Source organism: Eublepharis macularius, chromosome 15 (genome assembly GCF_028583425.1).
Source record: "Eublepharis macularius isolate TG4126 chromosome 15, MPM_Emac_v1.0, whole genome shotgun sequence".
Taxonomy (NCBI): Eukaryota; Metazoa; Chordata; class Lepidosauria; order Squamata; family Eublepharidae; genus Eublepharis; species Eublepharis macularius.
In genome coordinates this window covers 28,629,264-28,647,099 of record NC_072804.1, presented here as the reverse complement: position 1 = coordinate 28,647,099, position 17,836 = coordinate 28,629,264, and the positions used below count along the sequence as shown (strand labels likewise).

Sequence of the window (17,836 nt, the reverse complement as noted above, 5' to 3'; positions counted from 1 at the left end):
GACTTCAGCAGGATTGGCCACAAACCTTTTAACGCTCGTTTCGTTTTATTTAACATTTCTTGCCTGAATTCCAGCAGTGAATCACAGCAGAGAGAGCCCACGGTAAAATACCAATAACCCAGCAAAAAGCATAACCGTGAATTAGTTTTACTGACCTGAAGCAGAAGCACTCACTTATGCCGCCCCAAAAGTTAAAAAAAGGCCTTTGCTACATTATTCATCCACTGTAGTCAGGACTAGTTTAATGATGGGGTAACCACAAAGAGAAGCTTCAAGGGATGCCTATCACATAGGAAGCCTGGTGTAACAGGAAGGGGTGAGGTCTTGCTGTGGACGGGGTCCCTTCCAAGGAGCCCTTCAGCCTCACGCCCCCTGCTTCCTTCGGACCAGAAACAACGGGTTAAAATTAAAGCAAATGAGTTTTTGACTAAACATAAGGGGAAGAACTTCCTGTCAGTTAGAGCAGTTCCTCAATGGAACAGGTTTCCTTGGGAGGTGGTGGGCTCTCCTTCTTTGGAGGTACTTAAGAGGAGGCTTGATGTCCATCTGACAGCAATGAGGATTCTATGACTCAATATGAATGTAGGCAGATCAGAAGATGAAAGACATGAAGAGAGGAGGTGGTGCTAGGCTCTTGTGGCCCTTTCTTATAGGTCCAGGGTCACGCCAATTGCCAGGAAGGAATTTTCATTCAGGCCCGATTGGCCGAGGGTCCTGGAGGCTTTTTTTGCCTTCCTCTAGGTATAGAGCAGGGGTCACTGGGTGGGGGGAGGTAGCCAAGATTTTCCAGCATTGTGCTGGGGGTTAGTCTAGATGACCCTTGTGGTCCCTTCCAATTCTGTGTTTCCCCTTCAGCTCCAGACCAGGCAAGAGCCTTATATGGCTGCTACCACTCTGGTTCTGGGGCCTGACTGGGGAGGGCCCAGAACCGCCTCCCTATCAGCAACCCCCTCTTTGGTCAGGGCATACCCCGCCATATAGAAGAATACAAGGCATGAAGGACCCAGGGAGAGTGAACAGCAAAGCCAATTTACCAAATACTGTAACAATAGATGATGCAAGAAAACAGTAGACAGAGCAGAGGAACACAGAGTAAGTTACAGGCACCCAGAGCAAAACTTCCAGGTAAAGAAGAAGGCTGGAAAATCAAGTTCCCTAATCTCTTACTTGATTCCAAAACATTCTTAACTAGCAACAAAGCCTGTTGTGGGAAAAAAGTACAACGGGCTCTAGAAAGGGCAGGGCAGGCTGGTTGGGCATTGCCCTCCTACCGCCGCTCCTGATTGCCAGTAGGCAGCCTCCGGGAGGACTGGCAACTCTGCCACAGACAGCTCCACCCCTCCACCTCCCTCAGGCCTAAGATTGTGACAAAGTGGGGTTGGATCTGGGAGACCTGGGCTCAAATTCTTATCTTGCTTGAATCTTTCTGCGGGATAGGGGAACCAAGTTTCTGCCAGGGGTGAGTGATCTCCTGCCCTGGGCTCCTGTTGCCCCCTGGCCCTCAAGTAGCTGGCATGGGAGAGGGAATTTTAATCGTCACTGGGCGACAACACGACATCACTTTGAGGTTTTTCCTGGGAAATGGGGTCACACTGTCTTCTGGCAGTGTCATCCCCCCTCCACATATCCTGTCCTTGGGGATGGCCAAGGCATTTTGACGTCTACAGAAGAAAATACAAATGGCATCCCAGCACAACATACACACTCTAATTCATACAGATTGCCAGGCATAAAGTGGCCCTCTTGCACAGCTCCTTTTTGTTCCAGAAGAGCTTGTGCAAGAGAAGTTCCCTCTTGGGGAATGCCCACCTCCTGCCCATTATGGCACTCCAAACCCAACCAACGTGGCCATCTCATCAGGCCGCACTGCAGGGCAACGCACAACCAGATTATATAATTATATAACATGTCTATAGTATGGTGCAGTATTCAGGAGGGTCTTACAAATATGCCTCTCTGCCCCTCACACTAGATCCAGCCCTCGCGTCCAATTCGGGAGAAAGCCACTGTGGTGTAATTGTTAAGGCCATGATTGTTCAAATCTATATACATCCTTGAAGCTCACTGGGCAATACTCTCTCTCTCTGTCTCTGTCTCAAGCTACCTCACATGGCTGTGGGGAGAACAAAATGAAGGAGAGGAAGAAGGGAAGAATCGTGGTGTACCAGCTTACAGAAGAGCACACCACTCCCCCACCCCGGGATAAACCAAGAATAACCAAGGTTGTGGGAAAGAGGGTGACTAGCAAGATAAAAAATTCAGGAGACTTCATCACTTTGCAAGCCTGTGCAAGTCATGCATTTACTCACTTGCAATGCTGGAGGTCAGTCTGCATGGTTAGCGGAGACGGCTCCCCTGCCTCACGGCACATCCTGACACCCCCGGGGGAATAAAACCATGTTTTCATGGGCTGTTAAGGCAGATTACAGAAATGACAAGTGCTACTAAAATACAAGTCCCTGGGGAAAGGAGCATCATTCCCGGAGACGTAGCCAAAGATGGTACGTGCAGAGTCACTTCTGAAAAGGTGGCCATGGAAGGAGAGAAGGGTCAAAGTTATTCCCTTCAGGGGCTGGCTTCAGCTGCAAGTTAGTGGGCTAATTCTGAGCTTGGACAGAAAGTAGATCTGTCCCCCAACAGCGCCCTGTGCCTTGCCTACAGATCGCGTCCCCCTCTACAGTAGGTTTTCCCCACTCAGTGGACATTTCCAGTTACTGAGCCAGGCTTTGATAGTTACATAACATCCTACCTGAGGCTGCCCCTGGAGCAATCTAGAGACAACCTGCTTCTTAAACCCCTTTAATGCTACATAATCCTCCGTGCAGACAGAAGGCAACTGGCACAACTGGACCACAGAAGCCACGGCAAATCCTGAAGCTGAACACACAAGAGATGCAAGCCTTGGATCACAAGACGCACAAAGGTGGCACATTACTGCCATTAAGAGCCGCCGATTTGTCCCCCCCTCTAACCTCCAGATGGAAGAAACCCACCGATGGAAGGAGGAAACCTGAGAATCAACTGGAAGGCAAGAGGGTTTTATAGATCCGCTCCACAAATTGTGGCATTTTCTGGATCAAGAGGAAGGGCTGTGGTTCAGCAGTACAGCTGAGTTCAGTCCCTGGCACCTTCAGTTATAGGAGTGGGAGTAGGTGATGAGGAAGACCTCTCTCTGAGACCCTGGCGAGCCACTGACAGCCACAGTAGATAATACTGACCTTGATAGGCCAAGAGTCTGGCTCTGTATGTCAGCTTTATGAGGCCTCCCCGCTCCTTCAGCTGGGGGAAAGTGTCAACTCACAGAGAAGCAGACAAGCAACAGATCTTGCACCCTTTGGTGGAGTCAAGTTGGAGGCAGACCAGATCCACAGGTAATAGACAGAGGAAGTTCGTCTACACAAGCATCAATGAAATGAGTGGGAGATGGACAGGAGAGCATTACTACTGCTAAAGGACTGCATGGCATGCTAATGAATTGAAGTGTGCACACTTCAGGCACCTACGGTTGCATCCAGGTATTCCAACAAACTGTGGTTTGTAGACTGGTTTGGTCAAACTCCAGTTGCGATATCCAAATGTAAATCAAATTTCAAAGCAGGGTTTGTTCGCCGCTGTCTGTACCTGCAGCAGTACTCAAGGACATCACAAGCAACAGTTTGTGAAGCACTGCCCCTCGCAGCTGGTCGGCCACAAAGCTGGCCACGAAAGGAGGATGCCCATCCTGCTGGATGGCCACAGAGAAAGCCACACACAAGCAGCAGATAGGCTTATGCACAAACCAGGAATGCCACTCCAGGGTCTTATATGGGCTCTGTTTACAGGCTGCTGTTGAAGCTCCTTGGGGTGGGTGAGAAATCCAGTCCTCAATAAACCCCCCAAAGCCCCCCTGCAACTGCCAACACTGCTTATTTGGGATCAGTGGCCTTTTGGGGGGAGTTAAAAAGACTGTATGTGGGACTGTGTAATGTGTGCTGCCGAGGGCGAGTTGTGAAACGGAAACCACTCTTTGTATGCTACCAGTTTTAATCGCTTATCTTTGTATTTTCAAATTGACGTGATCTGCTTTGAGCTTGCTTGTGGGGAGAGTGGACAACAAATTTCATAAATAAATAATAAAAGCTCCTAAATGTCTCCTCATCGACCTACCTACCTACCTACCTGGAGAAAAGGAGTCACACTGTGCTAGAGAGAAGGGCTACAGTTTCCTTAGTGTCCAAATTTCCATTTCATGTAGTATTAAGCCAACATGCCCAAACGGGCCATTTATCAGCAGAGAGATTAAAGCATTAAATAAAGAGTACGAGAACTGTGTATTTCATGAAAAGTAAATTAAATTCCAGCTTGAAATAAAAGCCTAGGGTTGGCTGAGTAATTTTTTACATTAGCTACACTGCTGTTGCATTAGCATAATAATCAAGTGTCAGCCCAACTTGCAGGGCGCTCGCTGTTCGGGAACAAAACTCGTTCAGTTCCTCCCCCCCCCCTCCCCATGGCTTCTCTGTCATCTTTATCAATACATAAATCAAGTCTTTGGGATAGAGCAGAATTCAAATTAAGGGGAAAAGGAGACGCTGGGAAACACACAGCTCAAATCCTCCCCCCACCCCCAGCTCAGGATCTCCTGGTAGCAAATTAGTCTTGCTTATGTAAACCCCTTTGTATTTCTTAGAAAACACTCTTGTCTCCGAATACCCAACATCCCTCTGCCTAGGACGTTGCCACTAGCTGACTCCTGCTGCTGCCAGCACGCGAGCCCACATGCCCGGAACAGCAATTAACGTTCAAATCAGAACTCATTACTGCTGGAAATTCTAGGACAGTATTTGGAGTATGCATGAAGAGGCTCATTTGTTTCCAGGATCGATTCACAACACTGGTTCCTACAGTGAGAACCTGAAAGGATCTGGGAGCAGCAGCGCCTACCTAACCTGTAAGGTGGTCTTCCAAATCCTGGCTCTGAGTGCCCTCGGACTCCAGAAGCTGCACCAAGCAGAGGGCAAAGGCCATTTCTATTGTGGCCCTTTGCCTGTGGAATGTCTGCCTCCTAAATTTCCCACTCAGTGCCAACTACGTTTCTCGGAGCTTGCCCAAAGCTCTCTTATTTGCACAGGCTTTTGTCAAACTGCTAGTTTTGGGGCTGATCTTCCTCCACTGTTTTAAGCTCAGCATTTTAGACTTGCCTCAATGGATCTTTCGGCTGCCATTTTGAAAGATAAGCTGGCAGCATTTTAGTCTAGGACAATGTCTTACACCACTTGGTTTATAATGTGGTTCTCCATATGCTTCTTTAAAAAGCTCAGCCTATTCAAGACTAGCACACTGGGTAGAGGGGGGGGGGGTCTTAGAAAATCAAGTTGCCAAGAAGAAAGCAAAAACTGTCTGATACATTGGTTTTATCCAAGCAAGGTTTTAACCTGCCAGGGCACACTAAAAAAAACATATAGCTGTTCCCCTTCACCTTGACCTTTGCATGTCACATAAAAGTCTCACTACATAGATCTTCTGATTGTACATTTCAGTGCCAGATGCTCTGATCAGTATCAGCATCCTCACTCCTTTCCAGGGGCAACCTTCGGACTTGCAGCATCTAGCATCAAGGGGATTCTAGCAGACTGTGTATGCCTTTGTACCTATCCATTAGAACAGAACATTGAGGAACGGAGGCATGAGGGAGGTCGCACCCCAAACTGAGTATGTGGGTGTTTACTTTAAGCAGTGAAGTACCTAGTAAGCAGAGTCGGGGCTGCCTTTACATCAGTGGCTAATTGGATGGGAGATGGTGCAGCCACCTGAAGAGCTCCGAATTCATGAACAGGCAGCAAGAGCGGAAGACACTAACAGTGATGTTTTCTGTGTGTCAAAACACAACCAGTTCAATAGTACAAGACACAGTCATGTGACGCTTCTTCACAGGGAGTATTTATGAAATAAGGAATAGTTCCTTGAAAGATGTGAGACGTGGAAACTCAAATGCAGATAAAAGCAAAATTGCACCAGGTTACAGGGGTATGCTGGCAAAACCCCTACTGGGCTGGATCCTGTAATTCTATTCTGTAAATGGTGGCAATTTATACTGGCTTACGGTACTTTTTCCAGCTCTCCAAGCCTCTCATGCCTGGGAAAGGGGCTGCTGTTTCAGAAGGAATCCACAGGATCTGTCCTATTGACTGTACGTACACCCTTGCCAAACAGAAAGCCAAGACCTGGCTACTGTAACCCATGCTAGATTACTGTAACTCACTCTACGCTGGGCTACCCCTGGGCCTGATCCGGAAACTACAACTGGTCCAGAATGTGGCGGCGCGGGTCCTGACTGGTATATCCTACCAGCCACATATCACACCTGTCCTGCACCAGCTGCACTGGCTTCCACTTGAATTCCGAATCAGGTTCAAGGTATTGGTTCTTACCTTTAAAGCCCTGAGCGGGTTGGGACCGGCATATCTTCGGGACCACTTCTCCCTGTATGTTCCCCGGAGACTGCTTCGATCAGCGGATACATGTTTACCGGTGGTCCCCAGCCCTAAGGAAGCCTGCCTTGCTTCAACCAGGGCCAGGGTCTTTTCAGTCCTGGCCCCAGCCTAGTGGAACACTCAATGGAGACCCGGGCCCAGCTGGACATATTATCGTTCCGCCGGGCCTGTAAGACAGAGCTGTTCCGCCAGGTGTTTGGTGGTTGAAGGGGGCGGTGCCATGTCGGCCTCCCACTTTTGGGGTGGGGTGGGGGTTCTCCCCACCATTGCACCTTAATGTATCTGGTTAATTTATTTCATTATTGTTTATTGTATGTTGATTTTAGAATTGTTGTTGTCTTGTTTCTATTGATTTTAACTTGTTCACCGCCCAGAGCCCCTGAGGATGGGTGGTTTATAAATTGAAATATAATAATAATAAAAATAATACTATAAAAATGTGGAATAATTTTAGCATACAAAGGAAAAAACTTTTTTTTCTTTGTCTTTTCGTTGCACCAGCCTAACATGTCTTCTCTGAGTAGCTTACAAGGGTGTTAACCATGTAAAAGTAGGAACTATTATCTTCAAAGGTAGAAGGGAAAACACACACACAAACCCCAAGGGTGACTAGTCTTAAAAATCAAATCATGGATACTTGCATAGCTCGGGAAACGCAAACACCTTTCCGGAACCCAATCACAACATCTCTGCCCTACGACTCAGATACCAAAGGTTTGAGAAACCCATCTTAAGATTTCTCTGGCAAAGATTTCGGGGAAATTTATACAACTGACATTCCTGACTACGGTCGATATCTCCTCCCACCCCATTCAGGTGTGCAGAAGTAGCCACAAACAGGCAGAAATTAAAAATGTCATGCCTTCTCTAATACAGGTGGGGAGCAACTTCTGTTTTAATTTTGCCCCCCATGCAACAGTTAAGAGGGACAGGAGCTTAGCCAGAACAAGGAAAGGCATCCCTGGGGCAGGTACCACAAGAGCTGTGACGACTGCTATCACATGTCCATGAACTAAATATGTCCTCACCACACGTTAGCCAGGAAACAAGGGAATGAAGAACGCTGTGGAGAGAATTAATTAGCAAACTCACACACACACAATAAATATGAGTTGTTTCCACAAAGCTGTTAGGAGTAAACTCAAGCAGACCCAAAAGTATAACCCTCCCCCAGTTAATATGCAAAGGTAAATTCTCCAGTCAGTAGGAAGGGACATTAGCTCAAATGGATTTGGACTAGATGACTTCATGGATGATTCTTATTAGAAAAACTCAAGAAGGAAGGTCCATTAATGGCTACTAGTTATGGTGCCTAAAGGGAACCTCTGTATTCAGAGGCAGCAAACATTTCAACTTTAATACTAGGAAGCAAGGCTTGGTCTCTATGTTTTGTTTGTTTGTGGCCCTCCTAGACACTGGGGTGGTCACTGTGTGAAACAGGTTGCTGGATTAGATGGACCACTAGTCTCATCAGCAGGGTTCTCAAGCAGAGATCTATCCATGTTTTTTAGCCATGAAAAGTCAAACAGAGCCTCCATGACTGAGGGCAGTATATCCCTGAAGGCTGGACAAAGAAGGCATGGCCATTAGGTTCATGGGTGCTTTCCAAGTCATCTGGCCAGCTGCTGTCACGTAGGGACCTGTCATAGTCCAACCTAGCAAAGAGTTTCTTAAATACACTATTCAGAGAGTCTCTCCACATGAGACATCAGACATGTGAAGAACACGTGTTGGGCAGTTGAAAAAGACAGAGCCAGCAGCAGGGCAAAGGCTACACAGCTATACACTAGAGCTGTGTGAAGGGGCTGTGAAATGCCAGAAGGGAAACTTCAGCCCATTATAACCTCTCCAGGTCCAAGCCTGGCTCTGGAAGGCAGCTCCCAGCCCATTTTCATTCCTTGCTGCCCTGTGGTTGCAATCCCACACATTTTTAGACTGAAGAGGTGAAATTGACAGAGCCTTTGGGGCAGCAAAGATGAAATTAACAAACCCTCTGAGGAGCTCTCTCTGCAGGCTCTGTCCTTTTAAACTACACTTCCCGGCTAACATTGCTTCTCCCTACACTTGAACAACATGCACCGAGACGTCTTGCGTAGAGTCTCAAAGTCAGAGAATCTACACAACAGAACTCCAAAGGGAAAAAGACTCCACAACCAGTAATGATTTCCAACATGGTAAGAGTCATCTGCTGTTACACCTGCTATGGTTCTGGCCAGGAGCATTTGGAGGAGAACCCTCAGCCACCAAAGATGACCCTTTGCTCTATCTGATCAGAAGGAGAGGCCTTAGATATTAAATGTTTAGTAGACATGCACCTTGCTCCTGAACAAGGCCTTTTGAGTTGTGCTATCACCTCTCAACCAACTGGTCTGTACAGAGATCCTTGTATATGACCTGGGGATGGAGACAGCAATACTCACCAACTGGGACTAGAAACCCAACAGAACATGGCAGTCACCCAAAGTCACTTCCTGACAAGTGATAGAATGCAGCAACTGCTTCTTGTGGACTCCCTAGAGAAGGGTGGAATGATTACATTTATGGGGGCCATGGCATTCTCTATGGGTCAGATGAGGATCCTTTGCGGGGCGGGGTGAAAGAGTATTTGATCTACCCAGTTCCTCTTTACCTTCCGGGAACTCATCTTTCTCACCCCAGGGCTCTCACCTTTCTTGGCAGAGGAGGTTACAATGTCAGCATGGATCCAGAGGAGTAAGCTGTGTTAGTCTGTAGTCGCAAAATAGTAATAAGTCCAGTAGCACTTTTAAGACTAACCAACTTTATCGTAGCATAAGCTTTTGAGAACCACAGCTCTCTTCGTCACCTGGGACAAGTTAAGAATAATCTCCTAGACATCCAGCATTTTATTTATTAAAACCTCTTATCAATGCCTGGTGTCCAATTATCAGGAAAAAGTCATACCCTTCAACTGTTGCCTTCCCCAGAAATGCCATATTTCTGCTCCTGAAAAAGAGCAGGCTTCAAACTATCTCTAAAGGTTATGAAACAAACCAAAGTTCCAAAAAGCCCTCTGTAAACCCAGGGCATGCAGCTCAGCGAGAGCAGTTGCAGAATCACAGCCAGAGCAAAAATGCCTGCATCCCTGTATGGCGGGACTAATGGTCACACAGATGCTGGCCTTGAACTCTGGTTATTTACAAGCAACTCCTTTTCAGTGAACTAAAGACAAAGGCTTTGGATTAGAGACCTCCACATGCAAACACATACCTCACCACAAAATCTGCAACTGATTGACACAACCGCAACCCACACTGGACATCATGCAAGCACTAATGACACACACCACATGTGAACAAGACATCCCAGAGATACCTGATCTCTGAACTGTTTTTCAGTGGAGTAGGATCATGCATCTGCCTGCAAAACTAGACACAGCACGCAAACAGAATGGGATAAAAGTCCACTTAGGTCCAGGATCCCCAACACCTCCTTCTCCTCCCCCTCCCAAATGACCCTCTCGCATGTGCTTAAAACATCCTCAGAGGTCCTGCTGTGAGCATCCAAATACTCAAAGTGTGGGAAACAGCAACACGTTCAACAGGGGCTTTTAGGTGATGGCACCTCGTCTGTGGAACTGCTTTTCAAGGGAGACTTGTACAGCTCTGTTACCCGCTTTTAAGAAGCAATTTCAGCAGGCTTTGGGTACTTTAAGTGTGAGCTGCATATGGCCTTATTTTGACATTATCCACTAGGGCACAGTTGTGTTTTTTTTACTTTTGATAGTTCTGACTGCCTTGCTGTGAGGACTTGGGTAGTCAAAACGATGGAGTATTCAGACACACAGCCACACATGAACCTGCTCTCCCCTGAAACTCAATCTCTTAAGAAAGCAAGACCCAATTTTATTTGGATTTTTGTGCATGTGAACAGGAGGACTGGAGCACTGTAATCAAACCAATGAAAAGAATACCATTTCCTCATTTCTCCTCAGCAGTACACAAAGGCAAGCAGACAGACTGACTCCCCAAGCAAGCCGCTACCTGATGCTGCAACTGAACCTCAGAACTCCCAAAGGTGTTTGGAACGCGTTAAGGGAATGAATACAGAACCTATGAGCAAGAAAAGGCCTCTTAAACAACTAGAACAAAGACCTGAAGTGGGAGAAGAGAAATTAAGAAGGAAACCGCTAAGAATGCAGCTCTCTTTTGCACACGGGCAGCCATGGCTCGGCGCTCTGCAACCTTGCAGAGAGATTGGCCCCTAAGAGTTGTATCCTTGAACACTTGGACCAGACTATTGGCTTGTCAAGGTCGGTGTTGTCTACTCTGACCGGCAGTTGGTCTCCAGGGTCTCAGAGAGGTCTTTACATATTGCCTGATCCTTTTAAGTGGAGAAGCTAAAAATTAAACTTGGCGTCTTCACCATGAAAAGCAGATGCTCTGCCACTGAGCCATAACCCCTCATCCTTTCTGTAAACTGGAAAAGCTACATGCCAATGATGGGGGGAAGAGAGCCCACAGCTGTGGTAGACTAGGGAAAATGTCACGTTGGAGTACTCCAACACACCCCTCTACATGATCAACCACTACAACTCAGGAAAAGATTAACCTGCGATTTTGCAGATTTTATCGACCAGCTCCTAAGAAGTGTTAGAGTTACCACCTGAAAATGCAAACAACGCTGGATTGCATTTTCTCAATAAGGCCCTCCACAGCATAAAATAATCCCTGCATACAGAAGGCTAGTGCTGCAGGAAGAAATGTTTAGCAGAGCCCTTTCTCAAATGTGCTCAATTTCTACATTCAGGAAAAGCACTCAAAAAGACCCAAACACCCGCCTTCTAGAGTTCGAGATGCAGGATTCTACCACCTCCTTCTGCAGAACGGTTCCTGCAGGCAGGCACCCTTTCCTGCTAATCCCACACCTGTTATCTGCCACAGTACAAAGAACACAACCACTTGCACTCCTCATAGCACAGCTCATACCAGGCAGGTTGCCAAAGTTTTAAACTTCTCCCCAACTAGAAATACAGCTACTGTTCCCCTGTCACGTGCTGCGGGAAACAAACACCATTATTTGAGCAGCAAGGAATTTAAGAGTCCAACTTCAGAGTCATAGGAACTCCCCCTCTGTACACAGCCAAGTTTCCAGAACATTACACAGAAGAGACAGGCCTCGTTAGGCTAAGAGTCAGAGGGCTACTCTAGTTAAGAATATGCATGGCAATCTGGACTTCAGACTTCATAAGGTCTGAAGGTATTGAATTCCACCTTTAAAAGAACACAGCAATATACTTTCTAAAGAAAAGAATCTGAGAAAAACCCCGCAGGGACACAGGACTTGGAGATTACTCTCTTCCCCCACCCTTTATGCGACTGGGAAGTTTAACCAGTCCTTTGGTTACTGCCCTAAGCCCAGAAGCCATTAAGAATGAATAATAATATACACAAAGAAAGTTGTAATGCCATTAAGCGGATCAATGACTGCTCCTTTCAGGGTATCTATGCAGTACAAGCAAGTCCATCTAAAATGTACTTCCTGAGAACTAAAGGGACTGCAGAAACATCCTGGAAAGAGCTGCAGAGAACATAAAATAGGAGTCCAGAGGCTCTCAGATTCAATCCCCAGCATCTCCAGTTAAAAGGGTCAGACGGTAGGTGACATGAGAAAGCCATGTCACCTGGGACCCAGGTGTCTGCCAGCTGAGACAATACTGAATTTGACAGAAGAATGGTCTCTCTTGATATAAGGCAGCTTCATGTGCCCATGTGACCTTACAGACATAAACTTCATGCATCTATGGGTCTATGCTGGCTGGCAACATTTCTCAGGCCAAGGTCTTGTACCTCACCAACTACCAGATCTAAATGGAGACGCCAGGGATTGAGCCTGAGACCTTCCCACATGCAAAGCCAATGCTCTGCCACCGAGCCACAACCCCTACCAAAGAATGCATGGCTGTGGATGAGCTTGGCATTCAACATGCGACACAAAGCTCCTTTTAAGGTACATTGACCTTGACAAGCTAAACTAGCTCTCTTTTCCTGCCATCTAATTACCTGCCCCCTCCTATAAGACCATTTTGAACACCCCCATTAATAGTAACTGGAACACTGCCAGGAGACCCAGTTGCCACCACTGAAATAGACATGGTGCCCATGTGGGTCATCAGCAATCAGCACAGACTGTGCAGTCAGTACCACCAGCTTCCTCCCATCCTCACAGTGTGGCATAGCAGTTAAAGTGCAAGACTAGGATCTGGGAGACCCAGGTTTGAATCTCTACTCCACCAAGGACATTGGCCAGGTGACCCGAGAGAATTTTCCACTATACATGATTGTTAAAGGTAAAGGTACTCCCCTGTGCAAGCACCAAGTCATTACTGACCCATAGGGGGACGTCGCATCACAACGTTTTCTTGGCAGACTTTTTACAGGGTGGTTTGCCATTGCCTTCCCCAGTCATCTACACTTTACCCCCAGGAAACTGGGTACTCATTTTACCGACCTTGGAAGGATGGAAGGCTGAGTCAACCTTGAGCCGGCTACCTGAACCCAGCTTCCGCCGGGATCGAACTCAGGTCATGAGCAGAGCTTGGGCTGCAGTACTGCAGCTTACCACTCTGCGCCACGGGGCTTGTAACATGATTGTTACAAGAACAGGAATTCAGAAGCGGAGACCAACATAAGCTGCTCATTTGGGAGAAAGCCAGGATATCTAAACGAAGTAAATAAATGAAGTGATACAGCAGATAGAGAACCAGACTGCTCAGTGAGATCCAGGTTTACTTAATTTATATCCCATTTTTCCCCAAATGGTGACCCTAAATGACTGCCAACTTTCTCCCTCCTACATTTTATCCTCAACATCCCTGTCCAGTAGGTTAAGTTCAGAACACACAACTGACTCAAGGTAACCCAGACAGCTTCCACAGCAGACTGGGGATTTAATCCTTGGTCACCTTGATCCTAGTTCAGCCCTAACCACTATATTATGCGGTCTCAGGCACTCAATCAGCCACTGAGTTCTTTGGGTGATCTCTGGCCAGTCCCTCCCTCCATGGTAGGCTTGGAGGTTTAATGTAAACACAAAGTGTGGCTGAAGACATCAAGAATGACACACTTCATCTCCTGGGAGAAAAGGGCAGAGCAAACACCCTCCAATAAAATACGAGATAACACTGGCACTCCCAGAAGTAGGGGAGACTGAATAGTGAGACGGTAGTCAAAGAAATCTGTATGCCTACTAATGCAGAGGCCTCTCACCCAGAAGGCTCACGAAACCACCAAAGGGAGGGCCCATAGCTCAATGGTAAAGCATCTGCTCAGCATACCAAAGATCCCAGGTTCAATCCCCAGTGCCTCCAACTCAAAGCACTAGATAGGAAGTGAAATATTTCAATACTTGACCCTGGAGAGTCCCTGACAGTCAGAGCAGATTATCTGTATCTCTGTTTGTAAGAGACAGCCAATGTGCATTCATTTTACAAATGGAACCAAGAACAAGGGCCTGGAAAACTGGGAGGTTTAAATCACATGTTCAGCTTGTAAAATTACTGAACGCACATATAAAGTATACACTGCATAGTCTGTACGTGTGTTCACTGTATCGTACAAACTGGGCTAGCCTAAGGCAGCTTCATGTGTAAGCCGAGCTTTGAGGGGCAGTAGGCCAAGTTCATAGGTAGTTCAAGCACTCACTTCGGTTTCCACGGAGGAGGCAATGACTCTGAATGTACTAATGACCCCGGAGCACTTCACATTTCCAAAAACACTATACACATTTCAGCCTGAATCAAGAGCCAAGCAGGCCACCGTCCCAGCAGGGCAGCCATATTACCCCAGCCAAAATCAAAGGAGCCTTGCCACTCCTGAAAGTCCAGCAGGTGTGCTAAAATGGTGTACAAACACACACACCCAGAAGCACAACTCAACAGCACAAGCATCAATCTATCAATCAGTTAGCCTTTAGGGCTGCACACAATTTATGCTTGGGTCTGGCCTACAGTTGAAACTCCTTTTAAAAGAAGTGTTCAGTTTTTAAATGAGAAGATTTCCCATTGCTTTTAAGTACTTTAATTTATAGCATTTATGGTCCACCTTTCTCACTGAGACTCAAGGCAGATTACCGCAGTATGAGAGTAGCACATTGAGTATCAAGGACAACTTCATAAACAATGCCATAGGGTAAATATACACAAGTTTACAAAGACACAACATCAGCAAAGATCCAATACTGAGTGGCTGAAACAGAACATAAGCAATTCTAGGGCTGACATAGGAGCACATAGTTAAAGCAACAGATAGTACATAAAGCAACGCAGCGGTGAAGCCTATGGTCCCTAACTCGTTAGCGGAGCATCCGAGACCCTTCCCTACAATACAAACGCCTTTTTAAATAATTCGGTTTTGCATCATTTGCGTTGCTTCAAGTGCACTGTAGAGATCTCGCTAAGGGAACGATCTTGAACAGGTCTCCTCTGCAGTCTGTCCCACTTTATTCAGTGGGGCTGACTGCCAGGAAAGCGCGCTTCGGATCGCAACTCAAGTTTCCCAAAGCAGCCCGGAAGGGCACGCGGCTCCCTCGGCCCCACCTGCTCCTGCGGTCCTTCCCGGCTCCCGCATTTGGCGCAGGAAGCCGAGCCGAGTCCCGCCGCTGTGCCCTCCCCGCCCGCGGCGCTGCCACCGGCAAGAAGCCCCTTCCCCACGAGCACAGTGTGACAGGCACGCGCCCAGTCGGTCGCGCCACAGCGGTCTGCCCGCGAGCACGCGGATCCGCCGGCCAGGAAAAGCAATCCTGTTCCCCCCCCGATTGCCCCGGGGGGGGGGCACATCAGGCCGGGAAGGGCACCGGCCGAGTTCAGAACGCCGCGTATCGATCGGAGCGATGAGACGGTGCCGATTACTCTCAGGAGCAGGAACGGCGCTCTCCCCCCCCCCTGCCTCGACGGCTCCCTTTAGCAGCGCCCGGGAGAAGGAAGCGGGCACAGGCTGTCGGGGGGGACAAATGGCCCGACGCCCGTGGAACGGGGCGAGGAGACGCCAGCCCCGGTCCCTTGGAGCCACGCGGCCGGGTCCCAACCCCGGCGCCGAAGAAGGGGCTCGTAGGCGCGCGATTCCGCACCGCCCAGGCGGGGCAAAGCCCCCGGAGAGTCCCTCTGGCGCGACTGCAGCCCGAGCCCTCCCGAGAGGCGGGGAAGAGGGGAAGGGAAGGCGCCTCCGGACGGCCCCCCGCCCCGGCTGACCTCGGCGTCCAACTCCATGTCCACCAGTTCCATGTCGGGCCAAGGCTCCGCTCCCAGCTGGGCGAGCGGCATCGCGGCTGCTTCCTCCGAGCCCCGGGTAGGAGAAGGACGCCGCGAACCCGCTGGCTGGCTGGCTGGCTGGCTCACACCCGCCGAGCCCAGCCGCTTCTCCGGCGGCCCGAGGCTTTATGCGCGCAGCTCGTTCCCCCGCACTGAGCGCGGAGCTCCCCGCCAAGGAGGAGCCGAGCACCGCCCCCTGCTGCCCGATTGGCTGCGCGGCCTGGCGGGGAAGGAAAAGGCGGCGCCGCCCGCGCTCGCCTGGATTCTGCTCGCCGTCGGCGTCTGGTTGGCTCTGGAGAAGAGAGGAGGGTCCCGGCCCGGGCGCAGCCAGGTAGCCCGCGGGCGCTCCGGGCAGGCGCCGCCTCCGCTCCTCTGCGTTCCGGGTGAAGCGACCAATCCGGAATCCCGGCCGTTGCCCGGCTGTTTGCCGTCGTCGATTCGGACGCAAACCGGAGATATCCGTGGGGCTTGCGCGCTAATATAGATTGAGTAAAACATACAGCAAATGTATTTTTATAGTATAAAATATGTATTTCTACAATAACATACATACATGCATGCATGCATGTCCCCACCACTGCTAGCACCTTCTCTTGCCTCAGTGGGGCTTACTGCAGCACCTGTGACTGCAGAGCCGCTGCCACTGCCCAGGCCATGGACACCCACCCAGAACATGGCAAACCCAGTCATGGCCTGTGCGATGCCTGGCCCCTGGCCACACATGTGTCAAGTTCCCTTTTAGGCAGGTTGAGACCATAGCTCATCTCCAGGGCCACCAGCGCCACCAGGGAAGCAGCAGCCCTGAAGATCCACCGGGTGCCTCTGCCCCCATTAGGTGGCTTGGCCATGGTGGCCTGGGAGGTGAAGAAGATCTGCAGGAGGGGAGGCAGGGCAGTCTTCCTCTCTGGTGGGAGGGGGGGAAATGGAAGTGTCAATGGGCAGTGGGGATCGTGGCCCGCACACTGGCTGCCCCTTTGGTTGCCGCTCACATACACGTCATGGGGGTGGCACGACCATTGGGGGATGCTGGTGAGGCTATCAGGGGACGGGTGGGGCAGGTGCTCTTGGCAGTGGCCTTGCTGTGCCTTCCCAGGCTCGGCTGCCAGCATAGCTCTCCCACAAAAGTACTTAAGGAACGGATGAGCAGTGCTGCAGGGATGAGGGCGTGTCAGCACCCAGGCTTCAGGACTGGGCTGCTCATCAGATTTTCTGCTTGTTTTCAATTTCCGCAATCTATACCCTATCGATTGAACGTCCCAGCCAGCCGTCCTTTTCTGAATGTCCCAGCCAGCAGTCATGTTGATACTGTATAATCCACCTGGAGTTTTAGTGAGAAAGGTGGACTATAAATAACAACATTTAAATGTGGCTTCCAAGTTGCTCCAAATTATTGAAATCCTTTTATACCCTTATGCGCCTCTTTCAAGACACTTGTCAACCACAGCGGCTCTGGGTCTCAAATCCCAATGGGCTAGACCAGAGAAGCATCGCATAGGATTGCCCTGTTATCATCCCCAAAGCAGGGAGGAGAAAAACAGGGTTTCTCACCTGTAACTGTTGATCGTCGAGTCTCTTCTGTGCAGACACACATTGGGACTGCGCAGGCGCAGGCCAGCCGCGGAAAAGATTTTTCTAGCTTTCAGAGATGTGAAGGGGACGTTCGGATCCACCGCGCATGCGCGTCGGTGTTCCCGCCAATTTTGAATGCATATATATCCGAACGTCCCCGGCATTCCCTCAGTTCACCTGAGCCGCCGGAGAAACTAAGTCAACCAAACACTCACAGCGGGGCAGGCGGGAGGGAATGTGTGTCTGCACAGAAGAGACTCGACGATCAACAGTTACAGGTGAGAAACCCTGTTTATCGTCTTCGTCCTTCTGTGCAGCCCCACATTGGGAGAGTAACTAGCATCTCACCAATGGGGGCGGGTGTGTCTACTTGAACAAGGACTGCAGGACAGCTGTGCCAACAGCCGAGTCACGTCGTGCATGCACATCCACAGAATAGTGTTTGATGAAAGTGTCTGCAGTGGACCATGTCGCAGCTTGGCAGACGTCCCGGAGCGGCACTCCTCGCAGGAAGGCAGCAGAAGCAGCT

The 17,836-nt window shown here is 49.1% G+C and overlaps 2 protein-coding genes across 2 annotated transcripts in view; both read right to left on the bottom strand.

Moving 5' to 3' along the window:
* PIGV (phosphatidylinositol glycan anchor biosynthesis class V) overlaps window positions 1-15,692 on the bottom strand; it is a 315,344-nt gene extending 299,652 nt beyond the window's left edge. Inside the window, exon 1 of the mRNA XM_054998998.1 lies at window positions 15,679-15,692. The gene's annotated coding sequence lies outside the window, so the exon portion shown is untranslated. The remainder of the gene's footprint in view (window positions 1-15,678) is intronic.
* The window catches only part of RPS6KA1 (ribosomal protein S6 kinase A1), a 94,737-nt gene extending 78,922 nt beyond the window's left edge, over window positions 1-15,815 (bottom strand). The window contains exon 1 of the mRNA XM_054998996.1: window positions 15,679-15,815. Coding sequence (XP_054854971.1) covers window positions 15,679-15,750 — 72 coding nt within the window. The 5' untranslated portion in view covers window positions 15,751-15,815. The remainder of the gene's footprint in view (window positions 1-15,678) is intronic.
* Window positions 15,816-17,836: the final 2,021 nt, after the last annotated feature.